General features: G+C 41.8%; 2 protein-coding genes across 2 annotated transcripts; both read left to right on the top strand.

Annotated features, from left to right (window-relative positions):
- The first annotated feature begins 10,289 nt into the window (after positions 1-10,289).
- Positions 10,290-26,936, top strand: LOC310762389 (tetratricopeptide repeat protein 14-like). Its single transcript, XM_083613438.1, has 10 exons — positions 10,290-10,555; positions 14,244-14,368; positions 15,463-15,662; positions 16,685-16,769; positions 16,892-17,021; positions 17,957-18,109; positions 19,913-19,984; positions 20,619-20,738; positions 20,841-20,963; positions 22,245-26,936. The coding sequence occupies exons 1-10, from the start codon at positions 10,410-10,412 to the stop codon at positions 22,390-22,392; spliced, it is 1,302 nt and encodes a 433-aa protein (XP_083469564.1). The 5' UTR covers positions 10,290-10,409; the 3' UTR covers positions 22,393-26,936.
- On the top strand, positions 23,887-26,936 carry LOC310762419 (tetratricopeptide repeat protein 14-like; the record flags this gene model as incomplete). Its single annotated transcript, XM_083613526.1, has 2 exons — positions 23,887-24,029; positions 25,647-26,936. 2 exons carry the CDS (start codon positions 23,887-23,889, stop codon positions 26,548-26,550), a joined length of 1,047 nt encoding a protein of 348 aa, XP_083469652.1. The 3' UTR covers positions 26,551-26,936.
- Positions 26,937-27,024: the final 88 nt, after the last annotated feature.

Genomic DNA, 27,024 nt, shown 5'->3' with positions numbered 1-27,024 from the left:
CAAGTCCTAGGCTCTGTGATTTAACCCACAGCACCAGTTGCATAAGTAAACCCCCAACTACATGCTTCTTCACTTTTATCCTGCACTTTTTAGTGAAATTTCCTTTCCCTTTCTTTACTGTAAAAAGTATGATTTGTTTTGGAAGCAGATTAGTTGCCCAGAAGCGCCCAATCCGCTCTAATTGCGCAACCTGAACTGGGGGGTCATCTGTTTGAATCCCTCCCACAAAACAGCAACAGTTCGCACACCAGAGATGAGGCACCTGCACGCCTCCAGGTGTTGGGCTCCAATTCCCATCACCTCCATCCAGCATGACCAGCGGCCGTTCATGATGGGATTTGTAGTCTAGCAACATCTGCTGCTCCACAGATTCCCTATCTCTGTTGTGCACAAGCCATACAAGTTAAGAATGAATTTTGTGGAGTCCATACCATTGCCATGTTGCATGTTGAGTACTGCTCTTTTGCGACATTCCCTGCATGGGTGCTATACAATGCCCATACAATATGACAGAGCTCTGTTATTTCCTCTGCACACACATGTACATGAAGGAGAATAGGAAGTCTGTGCATATGTATATTACCCTTCACAATTTCTCCCTCCCTTCAGTCAGAGCTAAGAGCCTGTGCACGCTGCAGGGTGGGGACAGGAAAAATGGCCCCGATATGCCCCATTGGGATTATTCTTATGGGGTCCTACCCTGAGTGGTTGCTGTTACGGTTTCCCCAGAAAACACGATTGAGGTACACATGAGTCTCCCTATATATTTCACTTTTTATTCAAATTGATTCCAACAATCCTAAAAACAAAATTTACACACTCAACATCCTGCCCCCAAGAATAATTTTTTAAAAATTAATTTTAAAAAATTAAATTAAAAAAAACACTGCAAAAGCAAAAAAGAAGTGAAAGAGAAGCTAAAGAGTTTATCATTAAAAGCTTCCTCCATCTGCCCAGTCAACCATCAGCCTCCTCAGTTCCTTTTTTGGCACACAAGCTGAGAGGCCTGGTGGGCAGAAGTGCTACAGGGATTAATTAGCTGGTGTTTTCATTAATAATTAGTTCAAAAGTACACTGCAAAGGAGTGTAATTATTCCTTAGTGGATAGAGGTTTTTTTTAAAAAAGGTAATGGTAAGAAAAATCAGGAGGGGAAACGTTCAGATGCTGTTGGGTTTCTTCTTCCCTCTCTTCCTTTTCTTCTTAGGAACATAAAAAGCTGCGCTATAACACTGGACTATCTAGCGCACTATTGTCTAATCCTGTGGTGCCCTTCAGAGGTCGTTGTACAACAAGCCCCATCAGCTTCTAGGTAGCATAGCCAATCGTCAGGGATAAGGGGAGCAACATCTGGTGGAGAGCACTACGTTGGCTTCTTCTTCTTTGGCGATCACTCGTAGCCAAGTAAGATTGTCTTCCATAAACATGGTTTTAACAATGAGTCCATAAGTGACTGTGGATGCCAATTCTGGATCCACACATCCTTCCACAGTGGGGACATTGGTTACCACGTGGGAGTTGATCATGGTGTGGATTTGCCAAGCATGCCTTCCTCTTAGCATGTTTCTCCCTTGCGTTCTGAATTCGAGTGTCTTCAAAGCCCATGACACCTTTGGTAAAGGCTGTTCTCCAACTGGAGCGCTCACAGGCCAGTGTTTCTCAGTTGTCAGTGTTTATACTACATTTTTTTAGATTTGCCTTGAGACAGTCTTTAAACCTCTTTTGTTGACCACCAGCATTACGCTTTCCATTTTTAAGTTCACAATAGAGTAGTTGCTTTGGAAGACGATCATCAGGCATCCGCACAACATGACCAGTCCAATGAAGTTGATGTTGAAGAATCATTGAATCAGTGGGGAAACTCCCCACTGGGGTAGAAATCATATATCAAACAGATGGAAAGCTCTTCAATCTGAGCAGGCTGAAAGCAAAGAGTAAGGTTACCGCAATTTCCGTCATAGAGCTTCAGTATGCTGATGACAATGTAGTGAGAGGATGACCTCCAAACCATCCTAAATATCTTCGCAGAAGTTTATGAAAAGCTTGGCTTGTTGCTCACTCAACATCCAAAAAACCAAAGTGCTGCACCAACAAGTACAAAATAACCCCTCTGCAACACCACAAATCCAACTCAGTGGTGTAACGTTGGAAAATGTCAATCACTTCTCCTACCTAGGCAGTTATCTTTACCACGTTGGCTACCCTGGAACTGACTGGCAGCTGCTCTGAAATCACAGGTGGGGAGGATGCTGTTGCAATCTGGAGCTATTTGCAGGCTTCCCATAGGCATCTTGTTGGCCACTGTGAGAACAGGATGCTGCACCTGATGGGAAGCTGGCATAATCCAGCAGGTTCTTCTTCCATTCTTAGCTCCTGAAGTACGAAAAAGCCATAAATTATGAGCGAGTGACAACCCTACAGTGCTAAAGCAGCAGCAAGAGGAGCAAGGAAGATGTTGTAACACAAAACAATTCCAGCTGCTGGAGACTGATTCCTACAAATCCCAGAGGATGTGATTGTTGTCAATTTCTCCGTTGAAAATGTGCAATTTGTGTTTATCCTGGAGGTTTGCCATGCAGTTGGCATTAATCACTATGATGTGTCATGTGGATAAACTGTGCGACAGCACAGTGCACCGAGGGGGAAATTTTTGAACTGCTTATGCTGTATATTTTCCTCATCATAGAAAGCCACAATTGATTCCATAATGGTTTCCCTTTCTCCCGCTGAAACTGCCTGCAGAATTAAGTGGCTGAAAACTCCTGTCTCGAGGAAATACGGATCAAGGATTCTAGGAAAGAAGGTATGTTTCTCCGCCCAATGGATTGTCCTTTCCTTGCCTCCACTGTGCATTCTTTAGGAGTTAACTGTGTTGAGGGGAGGATGCAATCATATTTAGCTTTTCAAAGAATAAGATTGCTGTGTCATTCTGTTGATGCCTCTATTTTCCCTTGCTCTAAGTAGCAGCATGTGTTCTGGAGCAGCTGCTAAACAGGAAACATGACAGTCAAGCCTAGCAGCTGTACTCTCTCCCCCAAGACTTCTGGAATAGGAGAGTTATAGCAGACGTCAGGCCGCAACAGGAAATCAACTGATGCCAGGGAAGTGTGCTTGCAGCAAAGTTTCCCTTGCTTCGTTAAAATTGCCCCTGCTTAAAGGTTTTGAAGAAAAGCAATGACAAACCTAGACAGCATCTTAAAAAGTAGAGACATCACCTTGCCAACAAAGGTCCGTATAGTAAAAGCTATGGTTTTCCCAGTAGTGATGTATGGAAGTGAGAGCTGGACCATAAAGAAGGCTGATCGCCAAAGAATTGATGCTTTTGAATTATGGTGCTGGAGGAGACTCTTGAGAGTCCCATGGACTGCAAGAAGATCAAACGCATCCATTCTTAAGGAAACCAGCCCTGAGTGCTCACTGGAAGGACAGATCCTGAAGCTGAAGCTCCAATACTTTGGCCACCTCATGAGAAGAGAAGACTCCCTGGAAAAGACCCTGATGTTGGGAAAGATGGAGGGCACAAGGAGAAGGGGACGACAGAGGACGAGATGGTTGGACGGTTTTCTTGAGGCTACGAGCATGAGTTTGACTAAACTGTGGGAGGCAGTGGAAGACAGAAGTGCCTGGCGTGCTCTGGTCCATGGGGTCACGAAGAGTCAGACACGACTAAACGACTAAACAACAACAAAACGTTTTGATGGTTTTGTTTTGGGTTTGTTTTTTGCTTTATCTAAAACACCTTTTCTTTCTGCTTGCGTTGCAGATCTCTCTGAAACCTTAGCTTTGATATGTGTCTTTTCCAAGCAGTGCCCCAGCTTCCATGGCCAATGGTTAGGGATGGCGGAAGTTGTAGTCTAGCAAAATCTGGCAGACCACAGGTTCCCCATTCCTGGTGTAGACAACAATGAACGAGGTGGACCATCTCACTCAGTAGATAGCATGTTCCTATACTAATGCAATAAAACTGCAATAAAACTCAGTTCCAGCACCTCTCAGGTGGGCATCATTGCCATTATAAGAGAACAAGGTGGCGTTCATGGTGAGTTCTGGCACCTCTTTTTCTAGAAAAATAGCACTGGGTTGAACCACATTTGGAATACTGACTACAGTTCTGGTCACCTAACCGCAAAAGGGATATTGTAAGGTTGGAAAAGGTTCAGAAAAGGGCAACCAAAATGATTCCATTTGAAGAAAGGTTGCAGCATGTGGGATTTTTTAGTTTAGAGAAAAGGTAAGAGGCAACATCATTAGGGTTGCCATATTTCAAAAAGTTGAAACGAGGAGCTTTTTTTTTTTTAAAGAAACCTCAACAAACACCAAAAGGTTTCCCGCAGGTCTGATCCAGCAGGAAATTTTGGTTTACAAAGTTATTAAACATCCATTATTGATTGCAGCACTAATAGAGAACCGTCCAGTGCCATGTGGACGCAAATTGACCCATTGAATTTAATTAGAACGGAACCCATTCATGACAAGATGATGATTAGAATGGTACCAGTAATATAATATCTAATAAAAACAATGTTCAATTATTTTACATACATTTGAACTTTAGTATCACAGTCCGTAATTTTGGCAGTTCATTTCTCTCTTACCTCATCGCTTACTTTTTTATATACTACACACTTGTGTTTATGTTTCTGGCATCCTAGCATAGCACTTTGTGCATGTTTTGCTATAAAATTGTTAACTTTTAAGCACTGGCGGAGGAAGAGTTGTGCGGGGGGAGCGCACCGTCCCCGGCAGCACGATCCCAGCGGGGTGCCATTGCAGCTGCCCCCCGCCCGTGCTGGGCGCCATGCCCCCAAGACGTACACCACGCCCCTACAGGCGGCGCACCACACCCCCAGGACGCACGCCAGCCCTGTCCCTGCCTGCTCTCTGCCCCTCAGTGCCAAAGCATGAAGCTCCACCACTGCTTTTAAGGCTGTTTTTGCAGCAACATGAATTATTACCAGTCTGGAATTTGAAATATCAGTTAATTTGTGCCTCCTTCATTTCCTCCACAACTTAAATACTGCTTCTTGTTGATAGTTATTCAGACTAATCATGTTCTCTAGATTTTTTTTTTTTTTGCTTTTGGATAATTTAAACCGCAATACCATTTAAAGCAAACAAGAATGGGGGCCTCTAATGACTTTGGGGCAAGATAGGAGCTTCTGCTTCATTAAATGTTCAATGGGCACTTGGATTTAATTGCTCTTTAGAGGCTACTGGTTATGCATGCTGTGAAAGTGGGGGTGTGAGTTAAACCAACACAGAGGCAGGGAGAAAAGATGCTAATTGCTCAAGGGTGAATGAACCCATAAGCTACTTGGGGCTCTGAAATACTTAAAAACCTCTGCAGAAGCATCTTCAAGTGAATAAAGACTAGGACGGGCAAGGCATACTCAAAGGAGCAAGTCCCACTGTGTTCAATGGAGCTCACGTTCAGAAGAAGAGCCCTGCTAGATCAGAGCAATGGTTCATTAATCCAGCATCCTATTTCCCACAATGGCCAACCAGATGTCTCTGAAAGTTCATGAGCAGGACACAAGGGCAATAGCCCTTTACTGAGAACTTGAGTGATGCAGTGATTAAATGTTGAATCAGGGCTGGGGAGACCCAGGTTCCAACCCTGCTCAACCAGGAAGCATACCTAGTGACCTTGACCCCAATCACTATCTCTCACTATCTCTACATTAGAGTTATGAGGATAATGGGGGGGGGTGATGGAGGGAACCATGCATGCTACATTGAGCTCCTTGGAGGAATGGCAGGGTATAAAAATTATTATTGATTGTGTTTAGGATCTAAGGATCTCCAGAAGGCTATGAAGATCCGTTTCAGATAGCAATCTTTTTCAACTGGGATGTTTTGTTTTTAACTATTAATGTTATAGCAATCACTGTTTTCATTGATAAATGGAACAGCATTAACTATGGGTGGATTGTAGTAGTTTTATCTTTAACTTTGTATTGTTGGTATCCTTATAGTATTATGTAAACCGTCTTGGAAGAGTTGCACTCAGAAAGGTGTCCTGTCAATATTTTTATTGATATTTAAGTCTGAGTCAGCCGTGTGAAAACATGACTAGAGAAGCAGGATTGCAACAATAACATACAGATTTGGAATCCATATTACAAACATTTGGTAGAAATCTATCTATTCAGTAGATAGAAACATATATGTACTGTATCTATCTGCACATACGAAGATACCGAACATACTTACAGACTATACACAGGTGCACACAAAAATAAGGGTATTTCTTTTTAAAAAAAATTAAGTCAGTTGGTTAGACTCACATGATCTTGTTTCACCCTCTAGTGGAATATCTGCACATTGCAGATTTTTCAAGGACCCTGAATGTCATTGTGTTTTAGGCTTCAATCCTATTCTGAAACCAAACCTTGCAGGAAGATAAAGTTTCCATTCTGGTTGTAAAGTTTGGTAAAATCCATTTAAGATCAAGCTTCATAAAATCTGGAGGCCATGTTTGCCTTTCAGAATTAGCAGGTTGGGCTGTCAGATGTTGGCATTTGTTGTTTAGTCGTGTCCGACTCTTCGTGACTCCATGGACCAGAGCACGCCAGGCACTCCTGTCTTCCTCCTGCAGTTTGGTCAAACTCACGCTAGTAGCTTCGAGAACACTGTCCAACCATCTCGTCCTCTGCCGTCCCCTTCTCCTTGTGCCCTCAATCTTTCCCAACATCAGGGTCTTTTCCAGGGAGTTTTCTCTTCTCATGAGGTGGCCAAAGTATTGGAGCCTCGGCTTCAGCATCTGTCCTTCTAGTGAGCACTCAGAGCTGATTTCCTTCAGAATGGAGAGGTTTGATCTTCTTGCAGTCCATGGGACTCTCAAGAGTCTCCTCCAGCACCATAATTGAAAAGCATCAATTCTTCAGCCTTCTTTATGGTCCAGCTCTCACTTCCATATTACCTGGTAATTTAGTAAGTGTATGAAGTTTTGTAGCTTATCTGAAATTCAGTTATACCATTGTATATTTCTCATCATCTCTAGAACACCAAATTATTAATGTGATAGCTAGCTCTTGTATGTGTGTGTGTGTATATATATGTATATATAGTCCTAATATTTACACATCTTCAGGGCAGAGTAATTTACAAATTCATCAAATAAAATAACAATTAGGAACAACATTCTTTAACTTCCTTATTGATGTTGAACATTTTATCCCACTCTTCACAGGAACACAAAGAGGCGAACAACAAACGCAAATGACATTTTTCTTAAATAAAAATACACTTTCTTAAATAAAAATGCCCTGCCAGTTATCAATGCATTTCTTTTTTCAGTGGCTTGACTGCAAACTAAACTCAGTGCTTTTTGAGACCTCTTCCAGGCAGAATAAACACAGCGCCCTTGGTGACCGGGATAGCAGGCAACATCAGCAACAGTTGGACAGCGCCAGGCTAAATTTTCCATTTTCCTCCAAACATCCTGCCTCACTAGTTGAGATGGAAGTTCTGTGGGCTGGCTGAGATAGTGGGCAGGTGTCGGTGCTCTTGCAGGAGACAAGCCGATCCGTTCTACTGCTTCCATGGCTGTGGATACAAGACAGTGGGTAGAATTCAAATGGGTTATTTGCGCTTACAAAAGGGGCTTTTGATCCTACAGATGCCTCCACTAATGGGAGAAGCATGGAAGTGTTTTTTCCTGGACCTTCGTCCTGTTTCTCAAAAATCGTTGTGATATCTATCAGATCGCATCCGACACTCCCGTTTCACTTGCAGGGACCCTCCAGGGCAGATTCAAAGAAGAGAGGAAGTCCCCTCCATAGCTGTCAACGTTTCCTTTTTTAAAAGGGAAATTCCCTTATTCTAAATAGAACTCCTCGCAAGAAAAGGGAAAAGTTGACAGCTATGGTCCCCTCGTGCAAATAGGATGCTGCTCACAGAGCTTTGGATGAAACCCATTATCTCATTATCAGCTCTCTGATTATTATTTTTTTGCCTACATTATGCATTTATTTATTTATTTAGGAAATTTACAACCATTTGCTTGAAAAAAAAATTATTCAGGTGGTGCCGAAGTCTAATTATACATGTCCTGGCATCCACCAGTCTCAGGAGGCAATGGAAGAATTTGCGTTTTGGGGATGAGATCAAGCTGTTGGAAGATTGGAACGCCTGCTGGTACAGCACACAAACCATTATTATTATTATTATTATTATTATTATTATTAATAATAATAATATACTGCCTATACCCGGAGGTCTCAGAGTGGTTCACAGAATAAAATCAAAATATAAAACCACAAAATACATAATCAAAATAAAAACAACCCAGTAACCCCACACCCAAAAAAATACATTTTAAAAGGACATAGGATCCTCACATCATTTAAAGTAAGACAATTAACAAACCTGGACAAGAGCCACTAGTTGGAAAAAGACCATGATCTCAGAAATATTTGCAGCAATATTTAAATGTTATCTGCAATATATACAAAAAAACCCTACTTAAAAAAACAAAACAAATAAAATTTATTATTATTATTATTAATCACCTATATGTGATCATCTCAAGGTGATGTAAAATAGAAAATAGCAAAAAATAAACAAACATTGAAAGCAACTACCAGTAATATCATCCAAAATAGACACTCATGGCAAAGACCCATTTAGGGCACAACCTTAAGGCTAGAATAGATCCACCAGGATGAGCAGTTGGGATCCAGCAGATCTCCAGCTGAGCCTGGAGATTTCTAATTTAGCATCTGCCCTGCCAAATCTTAAACTGGCTTAAGTCCTGGAAAGGAGGGCATTCCCAAATTTGTGGCTAGATAGGAAGGGGCTTTAGGCTGAAATCACCATGAACCAATTCAGCATTGTCTGACCTGTCTCAACTGAAGCTGAAGGAGGTGAGGACAGGTGACCCCACCTAGGCCTGTGTGGTCAGCCCCCCCCCAAAAAAAAACCAGGCCTCAAGCCTCAAGACTTTTCAAAATTACTTTCTCAGTAGCTAAAAGCATTAGCTAAGCATTTGCTCTGCTGTAACAAAGGTAGCTGAGAAGAACAATGCTCTGTGCTTCCCAGGCCTTTGACCTTGCCGGCTGCCTATCTAGCTTGTTGCAACTTTCTCCGGGATCTGTGCCAGTAGAATGAGAGAAACAATTCTATATGAAATATACTCAGAGTCGCAAAGTGATTTCATACTCTTTATTCAGCTCATAGTGGTGAGCAGGAATGAATGAATGAAAGTCCCCTCAAAGTATCTGCTTTATATACATTATTTACACAATGGGCTGCACATGATTGGCTAATTCCGGAATTCTACTGTAAGCCAATCAGGTTGTGGATTCACTTCTATCTGGAGCATGATTGGGTGGTTCCTGCCAACCAATCATACTGCTGCATTGTTCTAGGACCAATCAGACTGCTGCATTCTGAATCCTATTGTTCTAGGGCCAATCAGACTGCTGCCTTTTGGATCCTATTGTTCTAGGACCAATCAGACTGCTGCAGTTTGGATCCTATTCAACTCAGTACATAACACCATGCAAACTCATGAGATTGGGAGGGAAGGGGGACTTGAAGGAATGGATAAAACCTGCTTGTAAAATGTTTTCAGTTTGCGCTTGCTGTGAATTATCACGCTAAGCTCCTTCTGCCAAGCCCGGAAGGCAGAATAAACGGCTTTTTCTTCTGGTTTAACCCCTCGGTGTCTGTATTAACTCCTCCTTCCCTTCCCCGGGCGCAATGCTTTCTACCCGAGGGCAAGGCCTGAAAAGGCTACAAAGCCACCGAAAAGGGTGTTATGAAACGAAACTCTATTTTAAAGGCTCGTTTTCATGCTCCCGTTTAGGCCCCCTCAGCCACTCCTCAATGGAGTTTAGATCAGGAATTTCCACCTCCCCCCCCCCCAAAAAAAATATCTTATTCTATTGTGGTTTCTCATCCTTAAGATTGCTCCCGTGCCCGGGAAAGCCTATGGAGAGCAAAAATGTCTTCAGTTGTTTCTGGAAAGTGCAGAGCGCGCGCGCCTGTCGTATTTCATGCATCTCTGAGTGACATTAGGTTACTGCACTAAAGAACGAAAGAAATAAACTTCACAAGGACAATAAAAATTCATTTTATTATATTTAAGGCCAACTCCGTTCTACCTTCGCGAAGCTACAGAGAGACGAACTTCGCCTTTTACTGAGGCGCGATCACTTCGTGAGGTAAATAGAGCGAAGCAACGGCCTTTCCCGCCCTTTCCTCGCTAAGCTCCGCCCCCCCCGCCCTTTCCTCGCGACTAGAGTTTAACGCTGACGAGCGGGGTTCCCCTCTGCGCCTGCGCCGAATTCACCGCTTCAGCGCGGGGAGAAGGGCGTGAGGGAAAGTCTACGGAAAGGTTTCCCTTCCGGGTCGCGTAGCTCGTTCTGCGTGAGGGGGAGGAGCAGGCGGGCCGACTGCGCGGGGGATGGAGCGGGACCTGCTCCGACAGGCGCTCGGCTTTCACGGGCCGGCGCTGCTCCCCTTGCTCCGCACAGAGCAGCACGACAACCCCGACTTCCGAGGCCTCCTGCCGCCTGGCGGGCCTGGCCTGGAGGCGCTGCCGCCAGCCAGGTGAGCGGGCCCTGCCTTGGCTGGGGGGAGGGGGGGAGGGGAAGGGGCGGGGCTCTTTGTGGAGGGGGCGGGGCCTTTGGGTGGGCGCGTGTTGCGTCATCTAGTCCAACCCCCTTTCAGTTCAGGAATCCTTTTTGCCCGGCGTGGGATTCGAACCCGCGACCCTGAGATGAAGCGTCTCGCCGACTGAGCCCTCCTAGGGTTTGTTTTTATTTTGCAGCCCGCCCATGAGGCTCTGTATTATCCCATGAAAGAGCGCCTCTGAACATGTGTAGGTGCTTTTATAATTATTATTATTATTAATAATAATAATAATAATTTATACCCCGCCCATCTGGGTGGCTTCCAACAAAACACTAAAATACAATAACATATTAAACATTAAATATATACCATATATATATATATATATATATATATATATATATATACACACACACACACACACACACACACACACACCCTAAATATATCATAGCAGGTTTTGCTGGATAAGGTTTGAAAGCAAACTGTAGGAAGTTGCCCTATTCTCTGTCAAGCTTGTTGGTGCATCCAGTTCAAAATGGGTGGCTCTTGACTGGCAGCGACCAAAGGGTTTCAGACAAGATTCTTCTCCAGCCCTACCTGGGGATTTGAACTCTGTGATCAATGCACCTGCTCCATTGCTCAGCTTCTTTCTAGAAATTTGCCACTGGAGCACCCTCCCTCTTTCCACAACATAAACATGTTCCCCCCCCCCCCCATGTGGCATTTTGTGTTGTATGATGTAAAGCCCCAATCCTCCTCCAGCACAGCAGTTAGATGTTAGTATTTCTGTGCCATCCAGCTGTGCCCTCATATCCCAGCTTGATCACTTAAGATCATTGCAGGAATGGCGCTGGTTTTATTCTGAGTTGGTGACAGTCATTTGACATTAACATGAAACAGAGCCTCTGGTGTCATTGGCCCAGTCCTGTGGAATATTGGTATCAATAGAGATTCAGCCTCATTGAGCATGGTTTTAACTATGGAAAGGTGGCATACAAGTAAAATGTTGATTATGGTAATGATGAGAACTTGAGCAGGGACATCTATTTAAACTTTAAATGACTGCTGAAAAACATATTCTGCTAAGCATATGCAGGTAGTTAAGAACACATCTTTCCATAACAGTTAACTGATGGTCTCTGGTTTTAATTTTTATGTGCTTTTATTATATACAGATACTACCGTAAGCTGCTTTGATATTCTTATGATAAAGTGGCATAGGAATATTTTTATAAACAAATAACACACACGAGTATATATATACGGGTGTGTGTGTACATATATAGCATTGGCAGTCACCAACCAGCTATGTCAGACTCCAGAACGTACTAGGGAAGCAGCGTCTTTAAATTTGATAGGAATTCTGAATAAACATACTGAGGACTGTACAGATATCAGTTTAATGGCATCAAGAAAGAAACATATGTTTAATGATATGCTAAAGGCTGAAAGGGTAGCTGACTAAGAGCTAATGTGTTTTGAATGCAAGAGTGGCTCAAGGCAGAATTAGACAATCATGTTCCTAAACATATAATTACAAAGCATCAGCTGGAAGAGCAAAGTTGTGCACTTTACAGCAGACTTACTAGAATGAGATAGTGTGTTTTCTATCTACAATGCTGTTATAGTAATCAAGTTGCCAAGTTCTCATTTGGAACTGTGTTCCTTTAGGGCAGGGGTAGGGAACCTTGAAATTTTGAGGAAATGCAAGCCTGCTACATCTGAAAGAGCAGGAAAAATATGTTGTTGTTGTTTAGTCGTTGTCGTGTCCGACTCTTCGTGACCCCATGGACCAGAGCACGCCAGGCACTTCTGTCTGGTCAAACTCATGCTGGTAGCTTTGAGAACGTTATCCAACCATCTCGTCCTCTGTCGTCCCCTTCTCCTTGTGCCCTCCATCTTTCCCAACATCAGGGTCTTTCCCAGGGAATCTTCTCTTCTCATGAGATGGCCAAAGTATTGGAGCCTCAGCTTCAGGATCTGTCCTTCCAGTGAGCACTTAGGGCTGATTTCCTTAAGAATGGATAGGTTTGATCTTCTTGCAGTCCATGGGACTCTCAAGAGTCTCCTCCAGCACCATAATTCAAAAGCATCAGTTCTTCAGCGATCAGCCTTCTTTATGGTCCAGCTCTCACTTCCATACATCACTACTAGGAAAACCATGGCTTTAACTATACGGATCTTTGTTGGCAAGGTGATGTCTCTGCTTTTTAAGATGCTGTCTAGGTTTGCCATCGCCTTTCTCCCAAGGAGCAGGCGTCTTTTAATTTCGTGACTGCTGTCACCATCTGCAGTGATCATGGAGCCCAAGAAAGTAAAATCTCTCACTGCCTCCATTTCTTCCCCTTCTATTTGCCAGGAGGTGATGGGACCAGTGGCTATGATCTTCGTTTTTTTGATGTTGAGCTTCAGACCATATTTTGCGCTCTCCTCTTTCACCCTCATTAAAGGAAAAATATATAGGACCACAAAAGAGTGTGGATATGCCCCTGTCTGACTTTGCAAACCTGCACGTTTTGAAGGGTGCATGCTGCATGTAGGAAAGGCTGAGTCAGTGCAGACAGGAATTGAGCAGTAAAAGCAGAGAGTTTGATTTGGTTTATTACATTTCTATGCGGCTTTTCATCGAAATGAATCCCAGAGCACCTTATAAGCAGTAAATAATAACAAATGATAGAACATAACAAATATAGTAAGTGACTGATTTGCGTAGGGGTTGCATGCCTTGGCACTGCACGCTTACGTGAAATTGTGTATAATCAGAACACCCATTGCAAAAGCCTACAAACACGCCATTCCTTCCCCACCCCCTTTTGTGACCTTTTCGGGTCACTTCTGGGTTCAGTGTGATGTGCTTTGCGTTTGCACCCATATCAGACGCACCTCAATGTATAGCATAAATCATACAGAAAAATTAACCAATCTTCAGTGAAACAATTACAATCTATAAAACACTGTTACCAAAACAGCAACTAAAAACATCACAGTTAAAGTAAAATACACATAATGCCTGTGGCAGCAACTCCCTTCTGAAGGTTCCTCGGCCTGTAGGTGGGGCAGCACAAGTGAAACCCACCAATCCCTCTGTCCAAAACAGAGTCTCTCTCCCCTCAGTTCTTTCTCTGCAAATGGCTCCCTTATGAAGGCTCCTGGGGCTGGACAGTGGCTTTTTGAGGGAACATTTACTCAGGTCTTTGTAAAGAAGGGACGCGGGTGGCGCTGTGGTCTAAACCACAGAGCCTAGGGCTTGCCGATTGGAAGGTCAGCGGTTCGAATCCCCACAACGGAGTGAGCTCCCGTTGTTCGGTCCCAGCTCCTGCCCACCTAGCAGTTCAAAAGCATGTCAAAGTACAAGTAGATAAATAGGTACCGCTCCAGTGGGAAGGTAAATGGCATTTCCGTGCGCTGCTCTGGTTCGCCAGAAGCGGCTTAGTCATGCTCGCCACATGACCCGGAAGCTGTCTGCGGACAAACACCGGCTCCCTCAGCCTGTAGAGCGAGATGAGCGCCGCAACCCCAGAGTCGTCCGCGACTGGACCTAACGGTCAGAGGTACCTTTATCGATGTAAAGAGACCTTTCTGTGGGTAGCATGGGAGGTGTCACCCCAGGTTGGTGGGCCCTGATTTAGGAGGTGCTAATCTCTTTTCTTTGCTGTTTCAGGAAAGAGAGAGGACTTGAAAATATTGAGATACAGCATTTCATTGCAAAAAAAGCTGATCTACTTTTTTCTCATGCTTGGAAAACAAATGTGCCAACAACAACAGAAGCAAATGAAGAGAATGAAGGTAAGATTTCTACTAAGACAAGGCAAAAGTTGTAAGTCATATTGTGATTAGTGGTACGTGCTGATAAGTGCATCTCCTTAATGTTTTTTTCTTCTCTCACCCCATGGTCTAGAAAAGTTGAGGAAAACCTTCATATGAAATATTTTGCTCTTTTAAGTATTAGAAGTGAAATATTTATTAAAGCAGTTTTTGAAAACAGTGCTGTTATAATCCGTTCACATTACTTCTTGATTTAGAGTTCAAGCATTGTTAGTATTCCAGTCAACAGTAATATGCTAAGCAACATTTTTCAGATGTAGTTGGAATATTATTTGCAAATGTGGTTGAATACAGAATAGCTTCATAGTGCCAAAGCCTTTGCACAACACATCATTTGATGTCTGTTTCTTCTCACTTGCCTAGGATTCCTATATCAAGTAAAACAAATCAATAAACGTTTAAATATATGCATATATCATCAAAGAAACATACTAACAGGTGGACTTGGTTTTCAATGTGTGTAGATCTTCTATTTTCTGAAGTTTGTGAAGCTTGAAAGTGGATGTTTTGAATTAAAAATTACAGAACCTTTTCAGACACCAATTTTCATTGGGGAAATAGTTGTATTAGTATTTTCTCTGTTATTCTGTGCTCTGTCCCACTATATAATAAATGTGATTTTAATATATGCACCAGAGCTGGGATCTCTTCTCTTTGGGGTCAAGTCCCAGCTCTGGTGCAAGTAGACAAGTTCTTTAAATACTAATTGGGGCCAGGGGAGGAGTATGCTAAGTGGCTTGTGTGCCAAAATTGTGAATAGCTGTAAGAAGCTATCACTGCAATCCTAACCCCAATTGCCTGGAGTGAGCCCCTCTGAATTCATTAGAACTTCCTTCTAAGTAGGCATTTTTAGGATTGTTCTGTAAGAGTGAAATCTGAAACCCACTTACCTGTGAGTTTTAGCCCCGTTGAAGTAGGCATATGAAAGGTTACACTGTAAGGTGGCAGTTTTTGATTTAAAATGTTTTTATGTGATACAGTGGATAATATCAAATTTTTAAAACTATTTATATAATATTTTATTTCAACATGACTCTTTTTATTCCCAATTGAAGATTATTATGCTACTATGCCACCTTTGGAGCAGTTCATGGATGTTCCCAGTGCAGAGAGGAGAGAGCTGTTTTTCCGTGATATTGAGCGTGGGGACATAGTGATCGGAAGGATTAGTTCCATTCGTGAATTTGGTTTCTTCATGGTGCTGTTCTGCCTTCGAAGTGGCGTCACTCGAGAGATAGCAGATCTAGAGATCACTGTAAGTCTGATGATAACTATTCACATGTGAATTCTTGTGCTGGAGACACTTTCTGATGGATCATTTCATTTTGTGTTAGCTTTTTGTACAACAAATTGGGAGCTGCTTGCTCAGGAAAAGTAAATGTGTGCTGTGGGACAGTCAATAGTTTAAAGTTTTTACTGTAGTGCGGCCTTGAAAAGTGGTGAGCTAGAAGAAGTTTCGCTACCTCAGCAAAACATTTCTCATTCTTTTTCTGTTTAAAGGTTATTTTGAGGACATAAAAGCCTTCAAGTGAACTCTGTTGCAGTTTTGATAGCATTTGTGCGGCTCTTTAAAACAGGAGACATCTCCAAATGACATTCTTGCAAGCATTTATGCATTTTGCTTTGCAAAAGCTGATTAGAATTTGTTTTCAAATGAATTCTGCTTCCTTTTTCTGTGCTCAAGGGTGTTATGCAAAAGTGTAAGTTGTATGTATCTTACTGGAAAATGTGCAAGAAGCATTTATGCTTGGAGAAGCGCCTCTTCATCTGGAGGAGAGGCCAAAGATTTTCATGAGACCCTGTAAACATAAAAAGAAGGATCTGCAGGTGATTTCATGTTCACTGCCTTACCACAAGGCTCTCTGTCAGATCACGTTCTCATCTTACTGGGAGCTTCTCAGCTTTACAGCAATTCCTAACCTACGTGGGACACTGGGAGAATTACGGGGCTGGACCAGCAACTGCCGTGCTGGTGAACACTGCAAAAATAGGAAGAAAACACAAATCCACCTCTCTTACCATGTTTTCCCTTGCGCATATTGTTCCCTCCCCTTGTGATTTGGAGCTAAAATGTCAGCAGGACTGAATCTTCAGTGTTGCCATTACAGCAAGTTCAGACCAACATGGCTTCTCCTAAGTGAACCCCTCCCTGCAATGAATTTAGCTGGCCTGAGAATTCATTTATACAAGTTATATGTGTTCCCCTTGCCCCAGCAAGAACATTTACTGGTCTGGTAAAGGATGCTAAAGTTTTTGGTCATTTGGTTTCTATTTCAGGCTCTTTGTCCATTGAGGGATGTGCCTTCCCAGAGCAGTCATGGTGACCCTTTATCATACTATCAAACAGGTGACCTTATCCAAGGCAAGTTAATTTGACTTAGACTCTGACTGCCTCACAACTAGATTCCCCCTTCATATTTATTTTCAGGAAATGTTGACAGGATATTCTGCTGCTTAAATCAAGCCTTTTTTGTGTTTTAATAGCTGCAATCAAGGATATTGATCGCTACCATGAAAAGCTCACAGTATCACTGCACAGCTCTGCTCTATCACCCAGTCTAGCAAGTACCAAATTAGGAGTAATCAGCTCAGAAGATCTGCCTCTGCACTACAGGTATGAAACAGTAATATACTGCATCTGCTTTCTTTAGTGGCTTAATAAACTCTTTGGCACATACTGGGTTTTCCTTAATAGAATAAAATATTTAGCCACATTTGAACATAATGCTCAACCATAGTTTCAGACTACATAAGTCATCCTAGTCTTCTGGGCTTGCACACTTCGTCCCTTTCCCTCTGTTCCTCCTGTGAGTCTAGAGGGAGGATTTCTGAAGCTTTCATTTCCTTTTAGTTAATGACACTTTGCCCTTTTGTCTAAACTAGGAACTATAGCCGTCACTATCATTAATTTAAATAAGCCAACTTCATAACCAGTGGCTTGAAGCTGGCCTGTGTAACTGACCATTATTACCAGTCAGACAACAGGAACCCATGGTTATCTAAAAGCAAAAGTTTCTAAGGTTTTCCTTGACCTTGCAATAGGAGTTGGGGGTGGGGTACACACAATTTCAGAAGCAGCTGGCGAAATATTTAATGTGGCACATTCTCATTCTTCATGCAGTGACTTCTTAGATACATGCAGTGTGTTTCTAGTCCATTAATGAGTTTTGCATTCACTTCATTGTGAAGAGGAGAAACATTTTGCATTCAGTCTCCAAATGCTAGATTGAGGCAGGCTGCCCTATCCAGTCAATGGAGACAGAGAAGTTGTGTTTGTTCCTCTCAGAAAACAAATGGAGGCACAGAGCGGGAAGTGCTACGAACATTTTATGACTAGTGACTCCTCACAAAGTAACTATTTTGTGATTGTGCCAGTAGCCCTTAAGGAAGTGAGTGAGTTGGGTATATTCCATTGGCAACCTTTCCATGTATCTTTAGGCTTGTCCCTCATCAGTTCTGTGTTAGAAATAGAATGGGAAAGATGTCCCTGTCAAGGTGGAACCAAAGACAGAGTGTTCATAATCGCTACCTCTCTTTTTCTTTCCCCAGGAAAAGTGTTGAAATAGCCAGCAGTTTGGAAACATATGATAAAGTTTTACATCATTCCTTGGGCTTTGCCAATCCAGCTGTGGTTGAGTTTCTGGTAGGAAAACTAGGATTGAATGAATCCAGCCCACCATCCTTAATGAGAGGACTACAAAGGTATATAAGGCACCTCTTCACAGAAAGTACTGCAGTTCTTTTAAACCTTGGGCAGCTTCCAGGTTTACTTTATTTTGAGATTGCTCACTAAAGTGAAACTTCCATTACTTTTTTAAAAAACAAAAAAAGAGTGCAGGAAAAGCTCTTTTTCCATTCGCAATTAAATCATTATTAAACTTCCTCAACAAACAAAGCAAATAGTTTATATTGGGCAACAGGTTAACGTTCTGATCCACAACCAGATTTAAACTAATTCAGCCACCTAGTGTGGGTTAGTGACTAAAGGACTTGGGAGACCAGGGTTTAAATTCCCCCTCGGCCATAAAGCCTAACCTACCTCACAAGGTTATTGTGGGAATTAAATGAAGAGGTGGAAAACCATGTACATCACCTCCCTCCACCATACAACCTCATCATCGTCACTATACCCTCCCATCTGGCTAGTTTCCCCAGCCACTCTGGGCAGCTTACAGCATAAAATTGAAATAAAATTTTTATTTTCCAAAATAACAAAACTGTAATAAGAATTGGGTACAAGTCTAGTTACGTAATACTATATCCACTTAAAATTACGTTAATTGTGTAGTATAATCTCAAACATACTCTTAATACATTAATGGTTAATATAGCCTCTCCGTGGACAAATCTGGGTAGTCGGTGGGATGCCCTTACATACAAAAATAAAGGAGACAAAAGTTTCAATAAATGTATCTCTTGGCAGTACCTTTTGCTACCTTTCTGTGCCTGAGTAGTTGCTCTGAGACAGCCATCTCCCATATGTTGCTGAACCTTAGATTTCCAAAAGCGTGCTATCACCAAGTGTGCGGCTGTCAATAAAAAGAACCCTAAATCTTTGTATCAGATAGTGAGGTCAGAATCCATTTTAGTGAAATCCGAGCTAAAGCCAGATTTGGAAATAATCTTAGAAATAATATCAGAAACTGTGGTTCAGAACATGTGAGCAATTTTGCATTCCCACAAAACATGGAAATAGGATTCAAAATTACCACAGCCCCTCCAGCAGAGAGAGGATAAGGATTTATTGATTTTTGCTAAGTGAATCAAAGTCAAATGCCACCTGAGGACGACCTTCAGAGAAACTTATCGAAGGCAAGATAAAGAGGTTTTTAGGGGCAAGGTCCTCCTTTGCCTATTTTGGCCTCACATACTAAACATTAACATTTTTGCATTTCCTATATAATATTCCACAAGCATACACTAAATCAGTGAAGCAGTGAGACTTGGTACACATCAATTAAAATACCATCAGTCCTTTTGCTTTTCATTCTAAATGTTTTGTGGACAAACAAGACTACTGCAGCTGGAGCCAGTTAGGGTACAGGTTTTTTAGATTTTCCTTTAGCCCTCCTTTAGTGATCAGTTTACTTTTGAGCAGTAGGTCCCATATCCTGTAAAGACCTCTGTTTCACCTACCACGCTTTATATTTCTGATACTTACCTTTCTGCCTAAAGGCAGGGTGATCAAAAGAAGGAATTAATGGGGACAGCTCAGGGGGCAAAACTTAGCTTTGAGTCTTCCGTGTAAAGATTACTGATTTTAAGAAGGGTGTTATCGAAGGAAGAATTTTCTGACAGTCAGAGCTTGTGGGACAGGTTCCCACAAGAGATGGTGGACTCTCCTTCCTTGGAGGTTTTGTAGCAAAAGTTGGATGGCCCCTGTCATGTATGATCTAGTTGGGATTCCTGCATTGCAGAGGGTTGGACTAGATGACCTTGGGAGGTACCTTCCAGCTCTTACGCGTCTATGATTTAAATGTTCCTCGATTTATTTTTCTCCCCTAGTAAAAATTTCAACGAAGAAGATTTTGCCATTGCTTTGAGGAAAAAACAATCAGCCTCCTGGGCCTTAAAATGGTATGCACTTCTTCATATTGATAGGCAAATGTTTTATGTAAGATTGGAAAGAACTATCATTTTCCTCCCAGGATCGTGATATTTGCTTGAAAAGGACATTAGCTATTTGTCAAGTTCCTCTGGTTTATGATTGGGAACCGTGCTGAGGTGCTTGTAAAGTGAGAACGTAGATATTTAAGGAAATACTTTTAAAAAAAAATTAAGTGTGATGATACTTAACTAGTTTTCCCATTTAGCCATATTTCTGGATCATGTACTTCTGGCTCACAAGACTGGAGTGAGCTTTCCTATCATTGCATTTGCTGTTTGACTTACATGTGGATAAAAGTGCTAAATGTTACTTTGTTCCCCATGGAGGATCAATGAGAGATAAGGTTAGTCCCCAAAGAATTCTGTCCTTATCTTCATGTAACTTGAGGAAACTCCACTGCATTTTAAAACTGATTTTTAAGGAATTTGGAGAAAATCTGCAATGATAATGAGAAAAAGTGCCTTAGGCAGATTTAGGAGCTAAAGAAAATTAGGAATGTCACTAGCCTTCACAGCTTATCAAGTTTGAACTACTGCAGCAAATTACCCAATTATTGATTTGCATATAGAAACCATAATATTCATAATACCATTTTTTTTTTAGTGTCAAGATTGGTGTGGATTATTTCAAAGAAGGCCGCCATGTGGATGCTATGAATGAATACAACAAGGCGCTGGAAATAGATGTGCAAAATGTTGAAGCCTTAGTAGCCCGTGGAGCTCTGTAAGTGTCTGTTTGATTTGTAGTTGGAATGCAGAATTTTAAATAATTTTATGAGAAAATTTAAAACATTTGTACTTAACAAGGTTCCCCCCCCCCTTCTAGGTATGCAACAAAAGGAAGCTTAAATAAAGCAATTGATGATTTTCAGGTTGCTCTAGAAAACTGTCCAACACACAGAAATGCCAGGAAATACCTTTGCCAAACGCTTGTTGAACGGGGAGGACAGTAAGTGTTGCCTTGTGACTGAGCCAAACATAGAAGTGTCTTTCATTTCCCCCCGCAGTACTGTACTTACAGGATCCTTAGCCAAAGCTGTCATGCTCAAGGAAGTCAGTGCTTTTTCCGACTCTCACACACATTCATTATTATCTCAAAGACAAAGGAGAGGTGGGAAAAGTTATCGGTGTCAACAAAACTTGCTGTTTTAGAGGGCTGGGATTGAGGCACAGGCTCCTTTTGCTAATGTCACTATGTGGTTTGCCAGGAAAACCCAGCTCCAATCATACCCATCCCACCATACCTTGGCATCTACTTTTTTTGTTGCTGTCCTTCCTACTATATTGTAATACTATATACTATATTCCTACTGGGACGCGGGTGGCGCTGTGGGTAAAACCTCAGCACCTAGGACTTGCCGATTGTCAGGTTGGCGGTTCGAATCCCCGCGGCGGGGTGCGCTCCCGTTGCTCGGTCCCAGCGCCTGCCAACCTAGCAGTTCGAAAGCACCCCCGGGTGCAAGTAGATAAATAGGGACCGCTTACTAGCGGGGAAGGTAAACGGCGTTTCCGTGTGCTGCGCTGGCTCGCCAGATGCAGCTTGTCACGCTGGCCACGTGACCCGGAAGTGTCTTCGGACAGCGCTGGCCCCCGGCCTCTTAAGCGAGATGGGTGCGCAACCCCAGAGTCGGACACGACTGGCCCGTACGGGCAGGGGTACCTTTACCTTTACCTTATATTCCTACTAATATACTATATTCCTACTACTTTCTTGTTTTTAGCCCGGCTGAGCCCGGCTTCGGCTGGGGAGGGCGGGATATAAATTTATTATTATTATTATTATTATTATTATTATTATTATTATTATTATTATTATTATTATGGTTGTGGGCATCTGCTGCATCTTGCATCCTAACCTTTGTTTTAAATGTAAGTTCTTTTTATCATGCAAAATGCTGAATTCAATTAGCAGAACTGTCATTTCACTGCCATCTCTTCCTAAGGATTTGTGAACTAAACCATACCTAGGAGATGCCCGATTATTTAGTGCAGTAACATGTCGCACAATCACCTCTGCTATGAAATTTGTTATGCCTCGCTGTGCTCAGGTTCAACCCAATGGCATTTGCATGGCAGGAGGTACATGAGAACGTGTTCCCACATTGTTATAATGCTGATGGATTGGTCACAAAGCGTTTCTTAAGCATAAAGTGATCTCACTCTAAAAATGTAGCTGAGGCTAATTGTGGTAGTTAGAATATTTTACATGTTGTATAAAATCATCTGCCAGGTTAGAAGAGGAAGATAAGCTGTTGAATGCTGAGAGTTACTACAAGAAAGCTTTAAACATAGATGAGACCTTTCAAGAAGCTGAGGATGCCTTGTTGAAACTTCGTAAGCAGATGCAGGTGATTCTTTACTTTCTCTTAGTTGACTGAGGTAAATGCATCAAGAGGCATGCATTATTTTTTGTTCTTGCAAGCTTCCATGGGTCATTTACTGGGAGCATGGTCGCAGCTATTAAACTGGATGTGTGTGGAGTTTCTGAACTGCTGCTAAGTCAGGAATGGGGGATGATTTGAGTGAAGAGGTAAAATATGGCACTGAAGCTAGATTCAAAATGCCTCAATCAGATTAGTTCTGCCAACAGGACCTACCTGTATTGAGTAGTTAAGTGAACTTTCAGAGCAGTTATTCGGAAATAAGTGTTGTTGGAATTAAGCTAGTTTCTGAAGCACGTGTATGCTTGGGATCAGATTGCAAGGTTGGCACAGGAGACTTACAAGAACTTGATTCCAGCGGAACCAAAATAAATCCTGCAAAAGAAAAGATTGCCTTTGCTTTTGGCACGGGTGCCAATAATTTGGGATATTGATCCAGCAACTAGATTCAGCTATCTTGATGTGCCATGAGCTTGCTGATTACCCACAACTGAATATAATTTTCAGAGATCCTTAACCTACAGGGTTAGTTAGCATGCCCTCAAAGTTTGGTAATAAAAGTTTTCCAGATGAGATTTATTTATAGCCTGCATGTTTGAAACACATTGAGGGTCACTTTGTACGTGCCAGTATTGGGCTTTTCCCCTCTACATGCTGCCTCTCCTCCATCACGCAGAGAAGAATACATGGAAAGCGGGATGCCATGTCTATTTTTACCGAGACATTTCCACATAACATGCCAGCAAAAAGCAGCCTGTAAATGGAAGCTTGGTAAAAATAGACTCTGTGTCCCCCTTCGTATATGCACCTCTCTCCCCTTGGTGGGGAGCATCACACAGTGAGGGGGGAAATCTAAACAAGCACATGCAAAGTTGACCTGAGTTACTGCTGAGACTTAACAGTTGCCCTCCTGTAATACTGATGATATGTTTTTCTTCAATGCATTTTCCTCTGAACTGGAACTGGTGCTGCTGTGTCTGACCTCTGGTGCTGCTCATCAACAACCCACTGGAATATGATTACGTGTGTAAACCATGCATCAAACTGGGCTGTGATACGGTTGCCATATGGTTTGTATTCATACATGGCCTCTTCCAATTATGTTTTAATTTGGATCACGTTTTACGCAAAAATCCAAATATTGATTATTTCCTTGATGCCTCTGTATTTGGTTAATTCTGTATGGCCGACCACTTTGCTATTTTTTCCATTTATGCCTTCTGAATTACTAACGTCATTGTATTGGGCAATGGATGCTAATTCCTATCTTGGTCCTTTTATTATTATTCTCTTTTAATGTATGGGTTTTAAACTGCAAATATGGTCCTTAATGCCATACCTGTTCATCTCAATGCTTAACATCCCATTTGAACACAATTATTTTGCCTTGAATACCTTTCTTTTTGGATCTGGTACCTTGGGGTTGGTGTAAACTTTGTGAATATTGGGTGGAATTTGGGGGGGAAACCTTGGGTCAACACTGGCTTGTTAATGGAATATTTTCAATGTTGGGATTCAAAAAAGAAATCTCTGGAAATGAGAGAGAAACAAGCTGCAAAAGAAGAGAGACAAAAAGAGAAGAAAATAGAAACAAGTGCAGAAAAACTGCGTAAGCTCTTAAAAGAAGAAAAAAGGTAACCTCCATTATATTCAACCTTCTATAGAGCCTTGTTGGTACTGTAAGTATAGTAAGGCATTCGTGGTTATTGGTGAGCTGATTTTGTGGCGCGTGTGTGTCTTCCTTCTAGTGAAAAAAGCTAATGAGAACCTTCACAAGAGTTACTTCTTTTTTTAAAGTCTCAGGGAATAAATGAGGAATATTAAAGCATGAAGTTCCTTTGTAATGACAGCTGAACTCTGAGGCATGGTTTTGAATGCCCTAAGCATTATTTAATTCACATTTCATAAGAGAACAGAATGGGTTGCTCTCAACCAGGTATTTAGCCATCTAGTCAGACTGCATTGTAGGGTTACAGCAATCAGTGCACTATGAGCAAGCCTGGACTTACAGTGGCTTGTATGGAATGAAACAAACCATGAAATCTGGGGTCATTTCATTCCTTCTAGTGGTATTGGGGAGCAGTGAAGTGAGTGCAAGTCATTCATGAATGGTAACCCATTATGGCTTACTGTGACATGAACATGGACATTAAGGAATCTTAACCACAGAGGGTGGGGAAAATGTGACCTCTTGTTATATACAAAATATCTGGTTATAAGCAAGTCTTGTACTCTTTTGCATTGATGATACAGGATAATATATAGAAGACAATGGAAAGAAAATTCCTTTGGCCCTACTCCTCTTTTTGTACCATTCACCATATGCAACCTTTTGTTTCTTGGAGCATACAATCCTTGGGAACCTGACAGAAATTAAACAGAAACAACCTGTGCAGTCATTATACTCAAGTGAAGAAGCAAAACATACCGTTCCCAATTTCAAATCTTTAGGCACCAGTATTGAATCACTCAATTTAGTCTTTCATAGGTAAAGCTGAATAACTGCCAAAATTGTTTATACAGTACCATAACTGTATATAGTACTTTAGAATAAACATAGGTCAATACTCTTGTAAGGTTACAGTCTATATTGTGTCCCAGGTGAAGAAAGCAGAAAAGAGAAGGGGAAGAGACAAAAATAGTATGAGATGAATGTGAGGAAATAGAGTTTCACATATCAGAGCTTAAAGATTAAGGGGTTGAGGCAAAACTTTATTAGAAAAATAGGAGTTTTGAGGAAGGGGGAACATAAGGCAAGGCAAGAAAGGAAGTGTATATTGCATTTCAGTTAGAAATCTAATGAGTGTTGGTAAGCAAAATTGGACGCTCTCTATCAACTGAACTTAATCCACTGTTTATTATTTGTTTAAGGGAGGGTAAAGCAATTCCTACAGCAGCTGTTTTACATTTTAGTGCAGGCATCCCCAACCTTCGGCCCTCCAGATGTTTTGGACTACAGTTCCCATCATCCCTGACCCCTGGTCCTGTTAGCTAGGGATCATGAGAGTTGTAGGCCAAAACATCTGGAGGGCCGCAGGTTGGTGATGCCTGTTTTAGTGTTGCTACGTGGTGGGTAATTTTGGTCATCTTGATGAGATGAGGAGTAATAGCCAAACGTCTGAACCTGACTACCAGGAAATTTTTAAACCATAAAATGTATATAGTTCAGCAGCTAAGTAGGAAATATTTGCCAAAAAATACTGCATTTTTAATGCTAACGGCATTACCTCATGGTTAATTAAAACTTTTAGGTTGAAGAAGAAAAAGAAAAGGTCAACTTCCTCTTCCTCCTGCAGTTCTTCATCAGATGAATCTCCTTCCTCCTCTTCCTCTTCTGATAACAAAAAGCGTAAGAAAAGGAGTCGGAACAGGTCCGAGTCCTCACGCAGCTCTAAAAAGCACACATCTAGGAGTTTCTTACATCAAAGTAGGAAAGATGACTGCTACTCTCCTCCAGCCAATACCTCAGCTTCCTTCCTTAATCAAAAGCATGAAATGGAGAAACTGCTGGAGAGACAGGACAGGTTAATCTATCAAAAGACTGAGGTAAGAGAGAGAGATCACTCTCTATCAAGGACTTCTGCCGCTGAAGATATTTATGGAGGTAGGTCTGAAGATTCCAGAGAGTCCTACAGCAGTTCCAAGACTCAGGCAAATAGTAACACAACTGAAAAACAGGGTAAGTTAGATAGAGTTTCTTCTGATAGGAGGGATAGTACAGGTTCGTATCGTAGAAAGTCTGATGGCAGGAACAAGATGAGATATTCAGGAAAATTAGAAAAAGAATCAAAGAAGGAGCATTATCAGAAGCACAGCCCAAGCCAAACAAAGTACTCCACATCTCCAACAGGGTCCGATTACTCAACAAAATCAGTTGAACACTACAACCGATATACTAGCCAATGGATAAATGAGCCTAGTAGGTACAGTGCTGACAACAGACCTGAGTTGGCGTGGATTAAAGGTGAGAGAGAACCCAAGAGCAGGGAAAGGGAAACCACAAAAGCCAAGGAGCGAGATGAAGAAGCAACACTCAATGGTAAAGGACAGTCAGGAACTGGTGCTAAGAAACAACTGCCTCAGAATTTGGTCAACATATTTAATCAGATTGCTGAATTTGAGCGAGAAAAGGGAAGTAAACAGAAAAACCAGTGATTTTTTTTAAAGTGCAAGCATAGGTCAGCTTCTAATCACTTGATGAGTCTGTACTCTTAATGGGGAAAAATTGGGGTGTGTGTATTTCTGTTCCCTCTACTTGATATTGATTTAGGGAATGGCAAATATGCAAGAGTTTCATCATATCTTTTTTTTAAAAAAAAGATCTTTTGCTGTTTTGGATATTAATATGTGATAGCGTGATTGGCTGAGAAACTTTACTATTAAGACTGCCACCTGTGCTTAAATGGCATCTAAATTGCACTTTACAGAAGGAATATTTCCAAGGCATCGATGACTGTTAACTTTGTATTGTTAATAAAAACATAAATGTGCCATTAGTGTGTAAATAGCCTGTCTTGCCATTAAATTTTTTATAAAACTTCCTTGGTTTTCTTTAATGTCTGTGGATCATCCAGTGGCTTTTTCACTTGAATCATTTTTGGAGTTGGGCCAAGAGGGGGCCTCTTAAGC

Source organism: Podarcis filfolensis (genome assembly GCF_964270895.1).
Source record: "Podarcis filfolensis genome assembly, chromosome: 5".
Taxonomy (NCBI): Eukaryota; Metazoa; Chordata; class Lepidosauria; order Squamata; family Lacertidae; genus Podarcis; species Podarcis filfolensis.
Note: the sequence above shows the minus strand (reverse complement) of the source record. Positions and strands in the feature narration are given on the sequence as shown.